This window comes from Psammomys obesus, unplaced genomic scaffold (assembly GCF_907164565.1).
Source record: "Psammomys obesus unplaced genomic scaffold, mPsaObe1.curated_primary_1811, whole genome shotgun sequence".
In the NCBI taxonomy this organism is placed as follows: Eukaryota; Metazoa; Chordata; class Mammalia; order Rodentia; family Muridae; genus Psammomys; species Psammomys obesus.
The window spans coordinates 9832873-9852080 of NW_026592118.1; the positions used below are offsets into that span (position 1 = coordinate 9832873).

Consider the following 19208-nt stretch of genomic DNA (forward strand, 5'->3'; position numbering starts at 1 on the left):
TTGCAGCCTTCTATCACAATGTGTTAATCCTCTTATCTGAGCATTCTCCATAGATTTTATTTTTCTTTCAGGTTGTGCCTTGTTTAAATACACTGATTTTCCTAGAAGGCATTTTTACATTTATAGATTCAAGTTGAACACTCCAAAGAAAAAAGAACTAGTTTCATGTTCAGGAACACTGAATGAATTTATACAAAGCACTGTTGTTGGGTCAAGCAATAAATTAGAATAGTGACTGTAAGCTACAAACCTGTCATATAAAATACTGCTTTTGCAACCTTCCAAAAAATTTGCATTTTGCCCCAAAATGAAGAGGTGCACTACTCATGCACATGCCCTAGGATAGCCATGCCTAGACAGGCCCCACTAGCAAATCCTCTATTGGTATACCCAAGGAATGGTATACTCTTGTAGAAGTGGTCCAGCTCCCTGGGTTTCAAGCTCTCTTTCTGAAAAGCAAAGTCTATTACAGAGCATGTTGAGAGTTAGAGTAATGGCCCAGGATAAAGATACTTGCTGCCAAGCCTGATGACCTGAGTTTGATCCCCTGGACCACAGGGTAAAAAGAACCGAGTCTCACAAGCTTTCTCCTGACCTCCACACATGTGCATATATACATATGCATGCACACACACACATGCACACCAATAAATACAGGTAATAGTAAATTCTAAAAGTGATGTTGATACTTAAGAACATATACAGCATAAAAATGCAGAGGAAAGGCACTCAACACTGGTTCAAGTGCTATATCCTGCACAACTAGGTAAGCTCTGCTTCCGAAGGGTGCTGGACACAAACTATGAGAAAAATCTAAAGTGCAGTAATCCACCAATAATGTTTTTATTTCACATCTGACCTTTAAAAATACTGCTCTAAGATATAATTTTTTTTTTTTTTTTTTAAGAAAAAGAAGCAATCAAAAAGCAAAGCCACAGCCAGGTGATGGTGGTACATGCCTTTAATCCATGTACTCAGTAGGCAGAGGCAGGTGGATCTCTGAGTTTAAAGCCAGCCAGTCCTAAAGAGTGAGTTCCAGGATAACCAGCACTACACTGAGAAACCCTGTCTCCAAAAAAAGAAAAGAAAGTAAAGCCATGGTCCATTTATAGGGAGAAATTCCCACCTGTGAACACATTTTCCACATGACCCAGTGACAACTGAAGGATGAGCACATGCTTCTTACCAGCAACACTGTAGTGAAAAAACAAACTGCAGCACTGGAATGCTACATAACAGCAATCAAGGACAAATTACCAGCAGGTATAACAAAGCCAGCGAATCTCAGGTGCCTTGTGCCCTAGGATAGGAGGCTGAATGCAGACACATGTAATATTCCATTTAGAACATAAAATGCCTAGTGACTGGCAAGGCTAACACAAATGCTGTGTGATGGCACTGTCCTTTATTACCATCACAGTAAGGTGCTCACAGACCAGTTGAACAAAAATACTATTCTAAGTGGGGAAAAAAAAGTCTAATTTTGGGGAAGAAATACATTTTGACGTGTCTAGGACATCTTTTAAAGTTTATCTTTAAAATGTAGAATGGCTACGGGGAAAGTGCTTCCTGTGCAAGACTGTTAACCTGAGTTCCACCCCCAACATCTCACATCTTCTGACCGCTATGCACACCTTGTGGAATATGTACCCTACCCCTCACACTAATAATAAAACTTCTTTTTTTAAAAAAAATGTATCTAAGCAGATTTATGAGTGTTTTAAAACTGCCAAAAAATAAATGTTAAGTGCTGGGGATGTGAGTCAGAAACATGGCTCACTGCGTAAAGGCTCTTGCTGCCAAGCCTAAATACCTGAGAACCTACATGGTAGAAGAGGGGACCCAAAGCTATTCTCTGAACTCCATAGGGATGCCAGGGCATGCACAGGTGTACACATACAAGCTCGCACACACACCCTAAAGGTAAACATGATACAAATCTATTTACTGAGCACTGCACATCTCAGAAGAGTTTATGGTATGTTGTTGTCAATTTAACACTTTTACCCAGAAAGCAAATAAGCAACCATCATTCCATAACGTAGTTTGTACAGAGTAGTGCAATGATTTTAATTACCATACAAGAAATCAGTCTGAAACAATTTCAATAGCTATTTCCTAGCCTGTGGGTTGTTAGTGTGGCCTTTAAACCAGCCCCACCTCCAGCCGTATGCATAAGGAAGGCATGCACAACATGATAAACCACCTCTTCCTTTAATGGCTGTTTCCACTGTGTTTAGCTACTCCTGTTACTGCTGCAGATGGGCATTCATTGATATGATTAAATTTGATGGTATGATAATATATGGTAATCATGATTAATCAAAAACCCAGAAGCAAGCAGAGGATGCTGGGTATTATGTCACCTGCATTTTAAACTGCATTCTCTGCTTGCAAGCCTGACAATATCTGACAGCTGGTAGGATCTTCTACTACATTCTCCTGCTACTACTCAAAGATCTGATAAGAGGAAATGTCCATCATCCCTTTTCTATCTTAAGTGCTAGTAATTAAAAGGCATTGCACCCATGTTGTAAAAACTGTAAGCACTCAAAAGCAAGACTTTCTTCCTGAAGAGCATAGTCTTGATTCTCATCAGTGAAGCTATAATCAGAAAAGAAATGGGATTTGCTGCAGCAGTCTCTCAGACATGATTTGCATGAAATAGCACTCAGGACCTATCTAGCAAGCCCCAATCACCAGCACCTGATACCACACATCACAATGTGGCCCAGAGCTCTGCTGCACCAGCCTCATTTGCCAGGTCAAGTCAAACAATACAGACACTGCTAAAGACTAATTCCAACTCAAAGCTATACACATTTTCATCCTTAATTTAAACAAAGAACAACTAGAAATCATTCCACACCAGTATGGAGAAAGGAAAGTGGGCACAAAGTCCCACCCTTAACCAAGACACTATTTGCAATTGATACCTGCTAGAAAAGGGAAAATCAATTCCCTCCAGTGGAATGTCACTGGTCTATCAACCACACTCCAGAGCAGGCCCCATGCACAGGAGACAATAACATCTTGCCTGTGTTTGTGGGTGTGTGGAGGTTGGTGTGCTTTTAGGATTTATTTAATTTTGGTCTTACTGGGCTTTTGTTTGACATTTGGTTTTGTTGTTTTGTGAGAGAGAGAACATGAAGTTCGACAGGTAAGGAGGTAAAATGGATCTAGGAAGAAGGAAAAATATGATCAAAATATATTGCATGCAAAAAACTTTCAGCTAAGAAAATTTTCCACAGCCTACCATATGTTGCTGGTCCCCAGAAATATCATTAGCCTAAACACAACAGTAAGAATAAACCAAAGGACTAAAACAGCTTTAGCAACCTATGTCTAAAAGGCTTAAATCAATGGTTCTCAATCGTCCTAATGTTGTGACCCTTTAATACAGTTCTCCATGTTTTGAATAACCCCCCAACCAGAAAATTATTTTCATTGCTATTTCATACTGTAATTTTGCTACTGTTATGAATCATAATGTAAATATCTGTTCAAATGGTCATTTGACACCCCAAAGGGGTCGAAACACACCGGTTGGGTACAACTGCTTTAACTGGAGATTTATATATAAAAGAGCAATGAGACTGAAAATGCAGACTATCTTGACAAAACTTCAAAGTAACATTTACTGCAACAATTGACATTTTAGCATTGCTGTCAGCTAACAATGTCTTTTCTGGGACAAAAAAAAAAACTAAAAAATACTTGAAGAAAAGGACTCACAACCTTACATGGTAATAACATACAAAGCAGGACTGTCTGTGCAGTGAGACCAACAAGATTTTTAACATGAAAAAAAAGAACACCCAAGCTGAAAATAACCATGTCTGCCCTGTCTGCTTCCCAGTTAGTAAGGCGAAGAGAGGAATCTTTCCTAGTTCAATTAAGAACTGCCTAATCCTCCTATACAAGGTCAATGTATCCTTAAAGACAAAACAAAAAGTATAAAAATTTAAACATTCTTCTCTACTCTCCTTACTTTCAAAAGTACCAGTAAATTCTCAACTCTACTACTTTGTAATAGTCTCCTCTGAGATTAAAACATTCCATCCTGCAGAAAGCTCCTTAAACTAGATGGATAAATGGGACCTCATGAAACTGAAAAGCTTCTGTAAAGCAAAGGACATAGTTATCAAAACAAAACGACAGCCTACAGACTGGGAAAGAATCTTCGCCAACCCTATATCTGACAGAGGGCTGATATCCAGAATATATAAGAACTAAAGAAGTTTAAAAGCAGCAAATCAAGCAATCCGATTAAAAAATGGGGTACAGAGCTAAACAGAGAATTCTCACTAGAGGAATATAGAATGGCAGAGAAACACTTAAAGAAATGCTCGACATCCTTAGCCATCAGAGAGATGCAAACCAAAACGACCCTGAGATTTCACCTTACACCCATCAGGATGGCTAAGATCAAAAACTCAAATGACAACACATGCTGGAGAGGTTGTGGAGAAAAGGGAACCCTCCTCCATTGCTGGTGAGAATGCAAACTTGTACAATCACTTTGGAAATCAATCTGGTGCTTTCTCAGACAATTAGGAACAGTGATTCCTTAAGATCCAGCTATACCACTCCTAGGCATATATCCAAAAGATGCTCAAGTACACAACAAGGACATTTGCTCAACCATGTTTGTAGCAGCTTTATTTGTAATAGCCAGAAGCTGGGAACAGCCCAGATGTCCCTCAGTTGAGGAATGGATGCAGAAATTGTGGTACACTTGCACAATGGAATATTACTCAGCAATTAAAAATGAGGAAATCATGAAATTTGCAGGCAAATGGTGGGACCTAGAAACGATCATCCTGAGTGAGGTATCCCAAAAGCAGAAAGACACACATGGTATATACTTACTTATATAGACCTATAAGATAGCATATGCATACTGAAATCTAACAGGAGAACCAGCTGTTTGTGCAACACTGTACAGGATAGTAGCTATCAGAGAGATGAGAATACTCAACTCTATTTAAACTGGTACAAAGACTTCCAAATATAAATCTAGTTTTATGCACCAAGGAAACACAATGATTCCAGAAGACCAAGAAATCTGAAGTTGGATTTCTTAACTGAATGCTTTATGGTTTCTGTATATAGTCTTTGTACACGTGTGTGACCTGATGCTAGAAATGAAACTCAGAACTTTGAACATGCTTGTCAAGCATTATGCCACTGAGCTATAATCTCCAGACCTTCATTTTTCTTAAGGCAATGTCTCACTATCTAGCCCAGGCTGGCATCTATCTCAGGATCTTCCTGCCTCAGCATCCCAAGTGCTAGGATTACAGGCATATGTTGGAAATTGTGGGTCATTTTATAAAGCAAGAGTCTGCATAATAAATACTGCCTTTCAACTGTAGAAAAGGGCTGGAATAGGATCTGAAGTGCACATGACCAGCAGTAGTAATTAATGGTCAAAGGCTTAACTAGACCACAACATTGTTTTATTGTCTTTATAATTTTATTCAGTTAAGACACAACTTGAACTTCATTTAATATATTCATTCTCATTCATTCTCTCTCCCTCTCCCTCCCTCTCTCTCTCTCTCTCTCTCTCTCTCTCTCTCTCTCTCTCTCTCTCTGTCTCTCCCTGATGTAAAACTCTCAGCTACTGTTCCAGTGCATGCCTGTGTGCTTCCCACCATGATGATCAGGGACTTATCCTCTTAAACTGAGGGCAAGACCCCAATTAGAAGTTTCCTGTTGTACAAATTGCCTTGGTCATAGTGTCTCTTCACAGCAATAGTATAGTAACTAATATTCCATCCTTGGAACCCAATTGTAGGAAAGGAACAGTTTCCTCAAGTTGTCCTCTGACCTCCAAGTGCTAACCTTTCATTTTCCTCTAGTAATATTCTTGAAATACCATGAGGTTTTTTTTTCCCCTTCTAGTATCAGAAAGAAAAAAAAAAAATCTTTTTGTACAACTGAAAAATTACAAATTACTCACAATTTCATTTTGCCAAGCATTCTGTGTCATAAATTTCTGAAAACCAGAATTGTTTTACATCAAATTCTAGCACCATGGTGCAAACTAAACATGAAAACAAGACCAACAGCAAATTTCACAGAAGCTCAAGGAAAAGAAAGCAGCATTTCAAATTAAACCAAGGAGACAAGTGCTTCTTTACATGTGTAGGCAATGACACCATGGCAACCTGGGGGGATGCAGCCATTTAAAAGAATGTTCTGAATAGGGATTGGTAACCAAAAACAACTAATTAAAAACTAAATTTATACAACGTGAACAGCAATCTAAGGGAAAACCTTAGCTAAATATGGGAACAAGGCAAGAAAGAACCAGCTTCAGATGGTACCACAAATAACAGCCACACAGCAAGAGTGTCTGAAAGTACTCCAAAGCCTGAAGCCAACACTGAGCTTGTCAGTGGACCTGGTTAATAGGCAGGCTCTCTATCTAATCCCCATCTATTGTTCATTGTCAACAGGCCACACATACATACTCAAAATCACTTTCTTTTTTTCCACAGATGGCATTGCCATTTCATTGCCTGGACTAATTTTCCCATGGTTCTTAAAAAGAACAAGTAATTAATAAACCAAGAATTCAAGAAAATAAAACGCATATATTTAAACCAACAATGGACTTTTTTTCTTCTAGTTACAGATAAATATCAAGCAGCACATGAGTGTATGTTTTGCTTCAGACCTAAATTTTTCATTAAGAACAGGAAACCTGGGAAACTCTCAGCTCTTTCATGACCAAGCACTTCATTCTTATTTCCTGGAATATGATACATAGACTCATACACACATCATGTTGCCTGTGAGACGTGCCCTCAACAGAGGACTATGACAAAATCAGAATTCGTATTTTTTCAGATGAAAGGCATTCTGATGACAGTCCTGATTCAGCAAGTTTAGCGAAAATTAATTCTGCTCTCAAACATCTATTGACCATTAAGGTTTTCCAATACTGAGGCTGCAGTCAACACTGACCAGCACCCACACTGTTTCTGGCCAGGCAAGTGCAGTCCTTCTCAGCCAGGACATGCTTCCCCCAGCCCCCAGCCCCCACTAAAGAGAACAGGTGCTACTCACTGGGAATCTTTGGGGTCCCACAGCAGGCCTCGGCTGGCTCGGAACTGGCAGCAAGGGCACTGTAAGAAAACACCTTGCATTACAATCACTTGACATCAGACCAGCTCAAAGGAAGACAACACATGAGCTCTCACACAAAGTGTACACTACATACACAGTACACACAATAACATTAAGTTTAGACTTTACCTGTACACACTTGGTACTTTTAATAATCTCACAAAAGAAGAGAGAAGGGTACTTTTGGCCCCAGAATAAACCAGTACAATATGAAGCTCAAGTTCTAGCAGAGAATTACTATTTAGTAATTCAAATATTTTTGTAACAAAAGATGTTAATTTTCTTATGAAATAAAAATCTAGTTTCAGTGGGATGTTGTGGGGTATACTTGTAACTCCACCATTCAGGATTATAAAGAAAGAGGACTGTTTGAGGCTAGTCTGAGCTTAAGCTCTTTAAAGAGGTCCAAATGGTAAGCACTAATACAACCTAACCAGACTAGCCTGGGTTATATAGTGAGGCCCTACCCAGGAACACATAAACTGAAATGTGAATACTATAGAATCACAAGTGAGAAAGGAGAGAAAAGGAAGAAAAAGAGGCAGGTAGAAGAAGGATGAAACAATGCTCATGTAGCCTTTCTAAGAATGACAAGAAAGCAATCTACTATGCTGATACTCAAAAGTTTGGTTTGGTTTTCTTGGTTTATTAAATATTTGTTCTTTTAAAAGAACTATGGTGAAATTAGTCCAGGCAATAAAATGCCAACCATCTGTACAGGAGAAGAAAAAAGTGATTCTGAGTATGTGTCTACCAGTCTACTAGATCAAAAAGTCCACTTGCTTCAAGAGAATCTCTTTATCTCTCTATTCCTCTTTCCTTCTCCCTTTTTTTTTTTTTTTTTTTGAGGTAGGATTTCTCTGTGTAGTGCTAGCTGTCCTGGAACTCCCTCTGTAGACCAGGCTGGCCTTGAACTCAGAGATATACCTAGCTTTGCCTTCTGAGTATTGGAATTAAACGTGTCCATTACCACTGCCCAGCAAAGGATAGCTCATGGTAGAAAAGAAGTGAGAGAGCTAAGCCCTTGGGGCTAAAGCATATGCTGCCCTCTTTGACATATGCCACACATTAAACTGATCTGGATTTAGAAAAACTCATCACTGTTGTTTTGTGGGAGCTTACAGTCAAACATGGTGCTAAATGCACCCAGGAAACTCCCATATCGGTACCTTAAATGTGATGCATTTGGAAAGCTCTTTAAAGAGGTCCAAATGGTAAGCACTAATACAACCTAACCAGAATCCTACAAAAAAGGAGAAATGCAAACATATGCTCAGAGAGAGGCCATGTGAGAACATGGAAAAGCCATCTGCAATCCAAGAACTGAGCCCAAGGGAATCAGCCTGCCCATGCCTATACCTCTTGGTAGTGCTTGTTACAACAGGCTTAGCAAATAAATCAAAGTTTTAATACAATACAACTTTAAAGAGGACTCTTGGAAATGAGAAATAGACACAAAAATGCACCTGAAGAATCTATCCAAATCATTTTTATTTGGAGTGACAAGTCAAATTTTTATTTTCTACAATTACAAAATGAATCCCACACAGTGAACTGAATCATGGTTAGTATAATTGGCATCACAGTTTTACAGACTCAGTGTTAACTGAGCATTTGGGCCATCTATCTGAACAAAAACAAATCTAACTGAAACTTCTTTTTCCAGAATGTCAAGCTAGCAGAGGCCCAAGCCTCCCTTGAGAGCCTACTCCAACACAAGACTTCCTGTGAAAAGATAAAAAGGAGTCTAAAGGAAAAGAGCAGGGTATGAACAAAGAAAGAAAAAAGAGCACTCTCATCTCAGAAGATTATAATGAAGGTAAAGAAAAGAATGGTACATTTAACAACAGATAGACAGAATTTTTAAATACTTTAAAAATATAAACATAAAACACCTGCCTCCTCTACCAAACCAATCATTTATAGGAACTAAACAATTCTAACACAGCATAGTAAGAATTGGGAGAGGTAAGAGCTGATTCTAATGAATAGGTATGTTAACAGAATCTTTGAGGAGTTGGCAAAACTAACGAAGTCTCCGTCCTCTTTCTTCAAGAAAATGACCCTTGTAGAGTTCACAGAGCACGGAAGCAGGTGTGTTCTGGCCCAATGCAAAGAGCAGTAGGATCCAGACCCAAGCATGAACCTCATACAGCAGAAGATAACTTAAAACTTTTGATGTTTCCATCAGTCTAGTTAAGCCTTGAATCTGAAAATTTAGTATTTACTATTTATGTAGACTCTTAGTAACCTAGATATACCAAAAGATGTCTTCAATTTATTACAGCAGTAAGTATAGATATCTGGAGAAATATTGAAGCTCCCATCAATCTGGTTTAGTTTTATTACAACGGGGGAGTCTTTCAGTCTCTCACTCTCAAAAAGAAAACACAGTGCAAAGATTGAGGACTATCTCAATGAAAAAGTATTTACCTAGCACCTAGCAAGGAAGAGGCTCTGAGTTTCAGCACCAGTACCACATATATACACATGCAAACATATTCATACAATTATTCAATAAATTGTTTAGATGTTAATTATAAAAAGATTTTCAGGGGAATGATTAGATAATTCAGTGGTTAAGTGTGCATACTGTCTCTTGCAGAGACTCAAGTTCATAGCTCCATGTTGGACAGCTCACAAAACCACCTGCAATTGCAACTCCAATACTTTTTGGCCTCCATGAGCACCTGTATAGACACACACCTACCCTCATACAGATAAACATTCACATAAGTAAAAATAAGTCTATCTAGGGATAGGGATACATGCCTTTAATTCTAGCACCCAAGAAGCAGAGGCAGACAGATCTGATTTTGAGGTTACCCTGAACTACATAGTTCCAGGTCAACAAAAGATACACACTGAGACTCTGGATGGACAGATGGAATCTTTTTGTGTTTGAGTCAGGGCCTCACTATGTAGCTTTGGCTGTCCAGGAACTAACTATGTAGACCACGACAGCCTCAAACTCATAGAAATTCTCCTGGCTCTCTCTGCCTCTCCAGTGCTGGGATTAAAGGTGTACACTTTAAAAAAGACTTTTAAGAGTACTTATCTGTTAAGAGTCTGAGAAGTGCTAAATTGATCTGTATTTTGCATGTATAGTATACATCTTGGGACTCAGCCTCTCCCAAAAATTGGGGCTTCCGTTTAAGCTTATTTATAAAATACTAAATAAATAAACACTGCTAGGACTTCACATGTAACCAGTAAAAAGAAGGTTTTTGTTTCTCTGACATCATGTACATAAAAGGCAAGGAGCAAGTAGCATCAAAGCTTCTGGGTTCATGGTGACATTAAGTAGGCTCAAATAGGGGCTGGAGAGATGGCTCAGTGTTTAAGAGCACTGTCTGCTCTTCCAAAGAGCCCAGGTTCAATTCCCAGCACCCACATGGCAGCTCACTGTCTGCAATGCTAATTCCAAGGGATCTGACACCTTCACACTAATGCACACAGAATAAAATTCAATAAATAAAAATATTTAAAATAAAAATAAATTTTAAAAAAGAAGGCTCAAACAGACTCAGCATTTACTGAGTCACTTAAGCTCCCAGATAAGAAATCTGCATGTAGTACTTTCCCAGTCTGATGACTGGAAATGACACCACCTGGCCTAGAGAACATTCCAGGACCTACTTACAGCTTTATTATTTCGTACTTCCAATACCATTATTTTTATTGAGCTGAAGAAAACCTATGCATCTTACCAGCCACCAGTTTTCCACTAAAATTTACAAGGAAATACCTAATTTCTAAATATTGGTATAGGGCAACCACTGAGAAGTTCAATTTAGGGAAACAAAGAGAAGGCTATGTTGAGGGTTGGAAGGATGTCTCAGAAGTCAAAGATGAGAATTAAGAGTTTAGGTCCCTAGCACCTACAGAAATGTCAAATGGGTGTGTAATCAGCTGCAATTCCAGCACTGGGAAGGCAAAGATGGCGAATGCCCAGAATAAGCTAGCAACTTGACCAGCATAGGCAAGGGACCTTGTGATTTCTCTCCCAACTTGTGAAATTTCTCTACCTCTTGAGCTCATCATCAACTATTCCTAACTCTCTCCCTTTCTCAGGAGCCCCAAGTGACAAGGATTCTTCCCATTCTTCCTGATAGGTGGGTTCCTTCCCAATTCCACTGCTGTCCCAAACCCATACCCAAACCTCATGCCACCTAAAGCTCCCACTCTACCTTGCACAATCAGTTTCTGAGTCATTGGCACCATCTTAAGAACCCTCTGCCCCAGTCCCACTGCCACTTCTGCAAGAATATGTCTGCCTTCTTTTCCATGCAGCTCTCGGCACTCCATCAACTCTCTCCCTTCAGGACCAATTCCAATAATTATCCCCTCCTCCAGTGTCTTCTCTTCACAGGACCCACTGATTTCAGGTCCTGCTTATTTATCTACTGCTCTGTAAACACAGCTGTCTACAATAAACCCGTAAGTGGAGGCAAGCATTGCCAGTGACAAACATGTCCATCTCCGGTAATTTCCTCCAAATTGGCAGTTCACTCCTGGTCTGTTATGGCTTCAAGACTTCTCTGAGCACACTTTCCAACATACTTTATCTCCAGCTTGCTCACTAAGAAAACTGAGGTCACAAGAACTTATCCAAGATTCTGCCTCCTACCCCCAAACATGCAGGGCCACCTTCTGCACTCATGATGCTGCCTCTGGTCCCATGTCTGTAAGTTCCCCATTCCTGCTCCTGGCTCACAGGGCCCTACCTAAATCAGTGATTTTTCAACCATGTGCAGCTAGCTCTTCCCTCTAAGTGTGAGATGTGACTCTCTCTGCTTTATTTTTTCTCAAGCCTGCTCCCCCTACGCCACCTAACAATAACAACAATAACTTTGTTTTAGAGAACACTATGGAAAGAAACATGTCAGTTCACATCAAGATCTTCCCATGCTAGGTCCAAATTAGTCAGGCTCCTTCATACCACTTTCACCTCACAAGCCATCAGCAGAACTGAAGTCTTCCTAAAGCCCAGGGCAATCAATAGCCTACCCAGGAGCCATCTGCTTCCTCAGCTTCCCATCCTGCCCCCAGCAGCTCTGCCAGAGTCTCTTCCTACCACTCACAGGCCCAGCACTCCTGGTCTCTATAGACCCACACCTCTGCTAGTGATCTAGACCAGTGGTTCTCAACCAGTGCTTCTGCAACCCTTTAACACAGTTCCTCATGTTTTGGTGACCGCCAACCAGAAAATTATTTTCGTGGCTACTTCACAACTGGAATTTTGCTACTGCGATGAACTGTAATGTGAATATCTATATCTTCTGATGGTCTCAGCTGACCCCTGTGAAAGGGTCATTTGACACCCCAAAAAGGACTGCTACCCACAGGTTAAGAACCACTGCTCTAGCCCTTCTATATACCAGCAATGCCCAACTTGAACTGTTATAGCCCAGAACATTTGAAGTTGCTCAGTTGTTGACTAGACACTTCCACCCTCTGAGATACTTAGCCTCCCTCCCCTATTCATCCAATCCACCTGCATTATACACAGCCTCCCATTGCCTCTGCTGTATAATCCTCTGACCCTTGGCTCTTACAGTCATCTGCTGGCTGAACACACCCTTCTCCCCAGGTGCACTTCCTGGTCCACCCACAGAGTTGGTCTTCATGAGCTATCATGTACTATGCCCCTTTCACATTCGAATAATGAAGAAACAGTTTGTTGTTATTGACTAAATTTGCAACATAATGACACTTTTTTTTCTATTTTCAAACAGCTCAAGAGGCACCCACCTATCAAGCCTTTCAACCTTTTTAATTTCTGCCAATGCTAAATGACTGCTAAGCAGATACACTGCACTCTAAGAGTGCTCCACTTCAACACTGCTCACTCGTCACTGTAACTTCTGATGACTGATGCCTTGGTCCTTCTTGATCCACCCCTACACTGGACATCGCTAGTGGCTCCTGGACCAAATGTGTTGTTGATGCTTCCAGTTGCATTCACAGTAGCCCATTTTGAACTTTGGTAAGAGAATCACTACAAGTTGTTTGGTCTAACATCACTTCCATAGTATAAGGATCAAATAGTAAGACGTCAATAGCAAAAAAAATGTGCATTAAAATGATGCATAAATAGAAGCACACAATGCACTCTACTATCAAATGACCAGTTTCAGCTATGAGAGAACCAAAACTTCCTTTTTGCTCCATGTTAATATCCTAAACCAGGCCATTTCTTCTAATAAAAATTAAGTCCTTACAAGAAGAACCCTGCATCACTTCTCTCCTTTTGTCACCCTATAAACGATATGTCTCTCTTAATTACTTTAAATCCAAGGCTTGGGCTCACTATTAACAGCCCTTCCTCCTTGTACACCTCTCTGAGACTTGTGACCATCTTCCCTGACAAGTCACTCTTTATCTTTCTGAATACCTCTAGAACTAACCTAATGAACCCCCAGATAACTGTGCATTCCCTTCCCCAACTCTGCTCTACTTTCCCTCTTCATTTACATCTAGCATGACTCATAGGCCTGCTTACCAATCAAGGTAAACTACCTCCGCCCATGAAGGAACAAGAACATGAACAGAACTCTTTTATGCTCTGCTCTCCAACAAAGCCCAGACATAGGAGCAAGTGTTTCAGAGAAGCTACTTATATAGCAGCTCCCAGCTCCAGCACCTCTTTTGTCATAGCAACACAGTTAACAGATCAAAGAGAGGTTGGTCCTTACCTGTCAGGTAACACAAACTAAAAATGAATACCAAGCAGAGGCTAAGAAGAAAAGTCATCACTTCCAACATTCTTGCCATGAGATATATGAAATAAGCATTCAGAGACTTCAACAACTACCTCCAGTTGTGCCTCACACTGAGACTGACACAGTATTTTCCATTCAGTCACAAACTAAGATACAGACATTTTGAAGAAAGGAACAGGTCAAACTACATTGTATCTGTGAATCTAGCTGCTATGTGGTAGCTTTGTGAATGAACACATAGCAGGAAAGAACACGCACCTTGAACAGGGGTCACCACTGTCCCCTTGAAGTGTGGGTTGATATGGATGTTCTTGGGCTGCTGAGGAGTCACTGGGGGAGGGGTCAGCATCATCCTTGGAGTCTCGATCTGGGGGGGCATGTGCACTCCCTGCGGTGGGGATGGGTGATGCGGGTGCTGTAAAGGAAGTAGAGGCTGTAGCTGCTGCTGCTGGAACAGACTTCTGATTGGCTGCTGCTGAGGTGGTGGTGGTGGAGGAGGAGGCTGTGGCTGTGGAGGAGGGATTAATCTTGGAGAGTGAGCCTGAAAACCACCAAAGGAGAAAAATACACAGAAATCAACATTTAGATGAAAACAAAAGTAATGCCGATATGCTACAGGCTTATACCAATTAACTTCTTAGAAATAAGTATACAGTAAAATCTTGTACACAAACTTTGAACACAGGATAAATAAACTATGCCACGGACTCACAAGATGGTATGTGGCTCAACCAGTCCATAGCAAAGAGAGAAGAAATAACAGCCCAAAGCACACAGCATGAATTCTGAAAAATAAAATTCAGCCCAAGAAACAAACTGCCCATAAAGAGCAAAGCCACCCATAGCCTCTAAACATAGCTAGTCCTAACTCTCCACAAGAAGACAAGAGACAGACAGGAGCAATCATTAGAAACCTGCCACTAAGAAAGGGTCAGGGCTACAGAGAGCTGTGCCAAGGAGAAGTTGCTTTTAGAAAGTGGTATCTAGGCCAAGCCTCCACTGGAGAAAAGAAATGCATTGCATACAGAGAATAAACAGATCATGAATGGAGAAAACCAGGAAAAAGAACTTCCTGTTTGGTCAAGAAGAAGACGGGAGAACAGCACATAAAAAAAAAAAAAAAAAAAAAAAAAGTACAAAAAAAGTAAATAAAAATAAAGTACAACCCAAAGTGACCCTGCAACCCCCTGCAGACCCACATCTAAGTCCCCTTTGGAGACTTGCACAGGAAGCAGCAAGCCTACTCCTGACAGTGCCAGAGAGTGAGTTGGACCCAGACAATCTGATTCCACAAGTTTTGCTTTTAACCACTAATCAAATCAGCTATACTGCCGATTAGCAGTCAAAATACTCGTAATTCAGCTGTCTAATTAGTCGTTTTCCCTGGGATAATGCCCAATTATAGAGGATCACTGCATCCCAAATGAAAGATAAAGCATGCATGGAAAGAAATCTGCAATGATGCCCTCTCTAGGAAAGTGACTTCGTGTGAGATGGAAGAGATGAACACAGGCCTGTGACAGGCCACGGCAAAAGGCAAATAGAAGAATAGCCACAATGTATATGTATATGACATTGGCTGGCTATCTTTCCTAAGAAAGAACTTTTCCAAAGATTCAGAATCCAATAAACCTTCTGTTCATTGCCTTTATGCATGAAAGTGTGTGATATACAGAACTGGAAAACTGTCAAGTGCTGTTTGACCTCACTAAGAGAGGCTGGCACTAAAATTGGGGAGTGTCCCCACCCGATTTCAGACCCTAGCATATTTGTCTGGGGATGGAATGCCTTCCTAACATTCTGACAAGAAGAGAAGAGAACAGCAAATTGCCTAAGAGTAAAAATGTGTCATTGAGAATTGCTAACAGGTGAACCATATCGAACAGATCTTAGTATTGTACAATATCCAAATATAAGTGTGAGAGGTAGGAGGGAAAGAAGGAATAGTTCTAGAGCAAAGCAGCCCAAAGAATCAAGAGAAGGAAGTCATGTGACACCTCAGATATGTGTGGAACTGGGGTGTAGGCCATAAGACAGGCATGCAAACAAGTGTCCACTAAGAGTAAAGGGCTGACCTCAAGAACAGAACCGAGATCAAGAAACAAGAGTCAAGAACATTCCTCCTAGAAAGTGGAGGTGAATAGGCAAGTAGACAGATTCATTCTGGGTGAGGAGTAAGCAGGATCTCAAGCGTCTCTGTGCCTTGGGGAAGGTCACTGAAGACAATCCCAATGAGAAAGACAAGGCTGTAGTCAAAGTGCATGGCTGGTCAGACTCAGTCCACCATCCACATGGTGGCTTTGGAACCCACCAGGTGGTCATATCAGGATCCAAGGACATAGCTACCCTGTTAGGATGCAGGTTACCTTTGCTTTTTGCCTGGCTGTTACCAGCATCCCCCACCCTCTCTCCATTCCCCTTCCTCACCTGTAAATAAGAAAAGGAGTTCTGTGGCACTCATGATGATGCAAAACCAGTCTGAGGCTTAACTTTTTTACCTTGATGGAGAACCAACCAATTGTGTACAAAAGAGCCATGCACTGATGTCACAAATTTTCGAGTGCTATCAGCCACCTATTCCTCTTCTCTTGGAGTACAGTAAACTGGATTCTAACACAAGACCAATAATTACTCTTTCTACTTCATATCACCAATGGATTGTATCTGAAACACTGTTAACTGACGCCAAGTGTAGGCTGCAAGCCTTAGGGGATATGTGGTATACACTAAGGACACATTTTGCATTATGTTCCTTGCATTATCTTCTTAACACTGACTGAAAGCTATGAGGTTTACCTCTAGCTTACAAAAGGACAATAAACACATGGCTCCTATCTTTGCTTCTGAGACATCCCAGAAGAAATCCACTCAAGTTTAACTGCATAATTCAGTCTCAAGTCATGAAATTTTTTTCTAAGATACAATAATTACAAAAACTGCTACTGAGGGGGAAAATCTATAGAAAAACACTTTATCAATCAACTATAACCTAAATCCTATCTGTGTTAACATCAGCACTTCAAAAGCAGCACACTTGAGAGGGCCTCACTGATATAAGGGAGAAAAGCAGGGCTTGGTTGTAGCCACATAGGCCACTAGCTGATCAACGAAAGTGCTGAGACTACCCAATAATGAAAAGGCATTATCCTCAGACTACAAATAAAATCTTAACATAGACCCAAACCCAGAAGCTTCAGCCATTTCTGAAGTGTTGATTCAGTGTCTTTTCAGAAAAGGTGTGAATTGTGTGACCCCCCAGAATCAAATTTTCATCGCTCTAAAACTGCAATAAAACACCATAATTACCACAACAGGAGGCTGTGTAGGAAGCAAAGCAGGCCTGTGCTCCTTCATCCTTCCCCTCTCACTGTTCTCTCGTCTCTGGTCTCCCATTCCACGGCACATCAGAGAGCCTCCTCGCCGTCCTCCCCGCCGGGAACCATAGCGTCCCTGCTTATGCTGCCGCTCTCTTTCTTCAAATTCAAGCAATGCGGCTTTGGCTTCTGCTGAAAGCTCTATGTAAAAAGATGTACAATTGTTAAATACAGTCCATGCTATATACATCTCTGGAGAGAACAGTAAGAACTGAGTAGCAATATCTTGATATATGTATATATAACTTATTGATCTTAAAAATGCTTTCACTTTCACACAGTATGCCCAGTGAATCTAAAAAGTAGCCAGTGTTTACAGACTATTATAGCTGGAAACTCCTCCTCTATTTCTGGGCTCCAAAGAGGCCACTAGCTAGGTGTGGTAGTGCATGCCTTTAGTCACCACTCTTGGGAGGCAGAGGCAGGTGGATCTATATGAGTTTGAGGCCAGCCAGCTCTACAAAGTGAACTCCAGGATAGCTAGGGCTACACAGAGAAACCCTGCCTCAACAAAACAAAACAAAAATCCAAACAAAATAGAAAATATTACTAATGAGCCATGGCAGAATAAAACAAACAAACAAGCAAAAAAAAAAAAAAAAAAAAAAAAACACCAAGTGTTCTAATATAAATCAAAGCCACTAGCGACCTTCTTTGGAAATAATTAAGATAATTTCCTAAAGAAGGAAATACCCATTAACTTCATTTCACTTTAAACTTTTAGATGAATTAGATATATGTATATATGTCATACTTAAAAAAAAAAAAAAAGACACTGTGTGTCGGTACAGCCAGATCTGGATACCTTCTCAAATGAGAGGAGAGCTATCCAAAGAAAAGCTGGCTACTTAAAAGCACTACCGGAGCTTCACATAGCAACTTGTGTCTCTCCCATGCATCAGAGTGCAATGTAGGCACAGACCCAAAAAATCTTTCAACAGCACATTATTCTAAGTGCCTCTCATCCAAACAGGGTTCCTCTACTTTACAGTAGTGTATAGATGTGGCAATACATCTTATATTAGTAAACATGTATTTTTCTAGAATATCACTAAAGACTACTGTAAGCCTTCTTCTCCACTGGGGGTAATTAAGTATCTAAACTATGACTCATTTTCTTGGAAATGTTGATATGGTATCTCCTCTCATTCAAATGAATATGCACCCTTGGAAAGAAAACGTAATAATCTCCTTTTAACCAGCACAGATTTTTATTTTCATCTTGACTACATGATTGCTTCACACACATTTTTTATGCAGTGAATCAGCAATTATTTTTCTAGTGGTTCTGAGTGTCAAGATTAATTTTACTATCCTCAGTAATAAAATGGTTTCAAATGACATCTTTAATCAGCAAGAAAAAATGCTCTCCTCCAATTGAGACAAGCTGTCACAAAAGGTCACCAAAATATGACAGGATAGAAATTACATTTGTAACTTCAACTGAAATGTTAATTTCCCCATAAGTGTTTTCTGAACTAAGTCCAAATCCTAAAAAGATATATCATAAAACAACTACAATTATACTACATTATTTCTAGTAACAATATATTTGCATCCAAATCATAGAGCAGATAGAAATGAATATATACTATGGAATAGTTTGGCAAAATAAAAATGGCAAATTTCAAAAGATAACTGAACCTCAAAAATTATGAAACAAAACCAAGAACCATAGCATAAAAAGGTGACTATGGGGCTCCTGGCATTAACAACCACCCACTGTCACAGGTCTTTGGTCTTCAATAAGATTGTTCACAGTGTTAGTTCAACAGAGCAGGATGTGAGGAGTGCAAGCAGTTAAGTCAAATCATGTTAAAAGTAATTCAACATGATGCATGTGCCAATGAGACTGAACACAAAATTCAGAGAGTTAATATTAAACTTAGCTTAAAAAAAATGGATGGATGGATGGATGGAAGAAGGAAGGAAGGAAGGAAGGAAGGAAGGAAGGAAGGAAGGAAGGAAG

General features: G+C 40.1%; 1 protein-coding gene across 4 annotated transcripts in view; it reads right to left on the bottom strand.

The window, feature by feature from the left end:
* The window catches only part of Rbm33 (RNA binding motif protein 33), a 104581-nt gene that overhangs the window by 45301 nt on the left and 40072 nt on the right, over positions 1–19208 (bottom strand). For all 4 annotated transcript variants that reach the window (XM_055612569.1, XM_055612568.1, XM_055612567.1 and 1 more), the window contains 3 exons: positions 17172–17380; positions 14124–14406; positions 7081–7139 (listed from right to left, as the gene is read on the bottom strand). In XM_055612569.1, coding sequence (XP_055468544.1) covers positions 7081–7139; positions 14124–14406; positions 17172–17380 — 551 coding nt within the window. The remainder of the gene's footprint in view (positions 1–7080; positions 7140–14123; positions 14407–17171; positions 17381–19208) is intronic.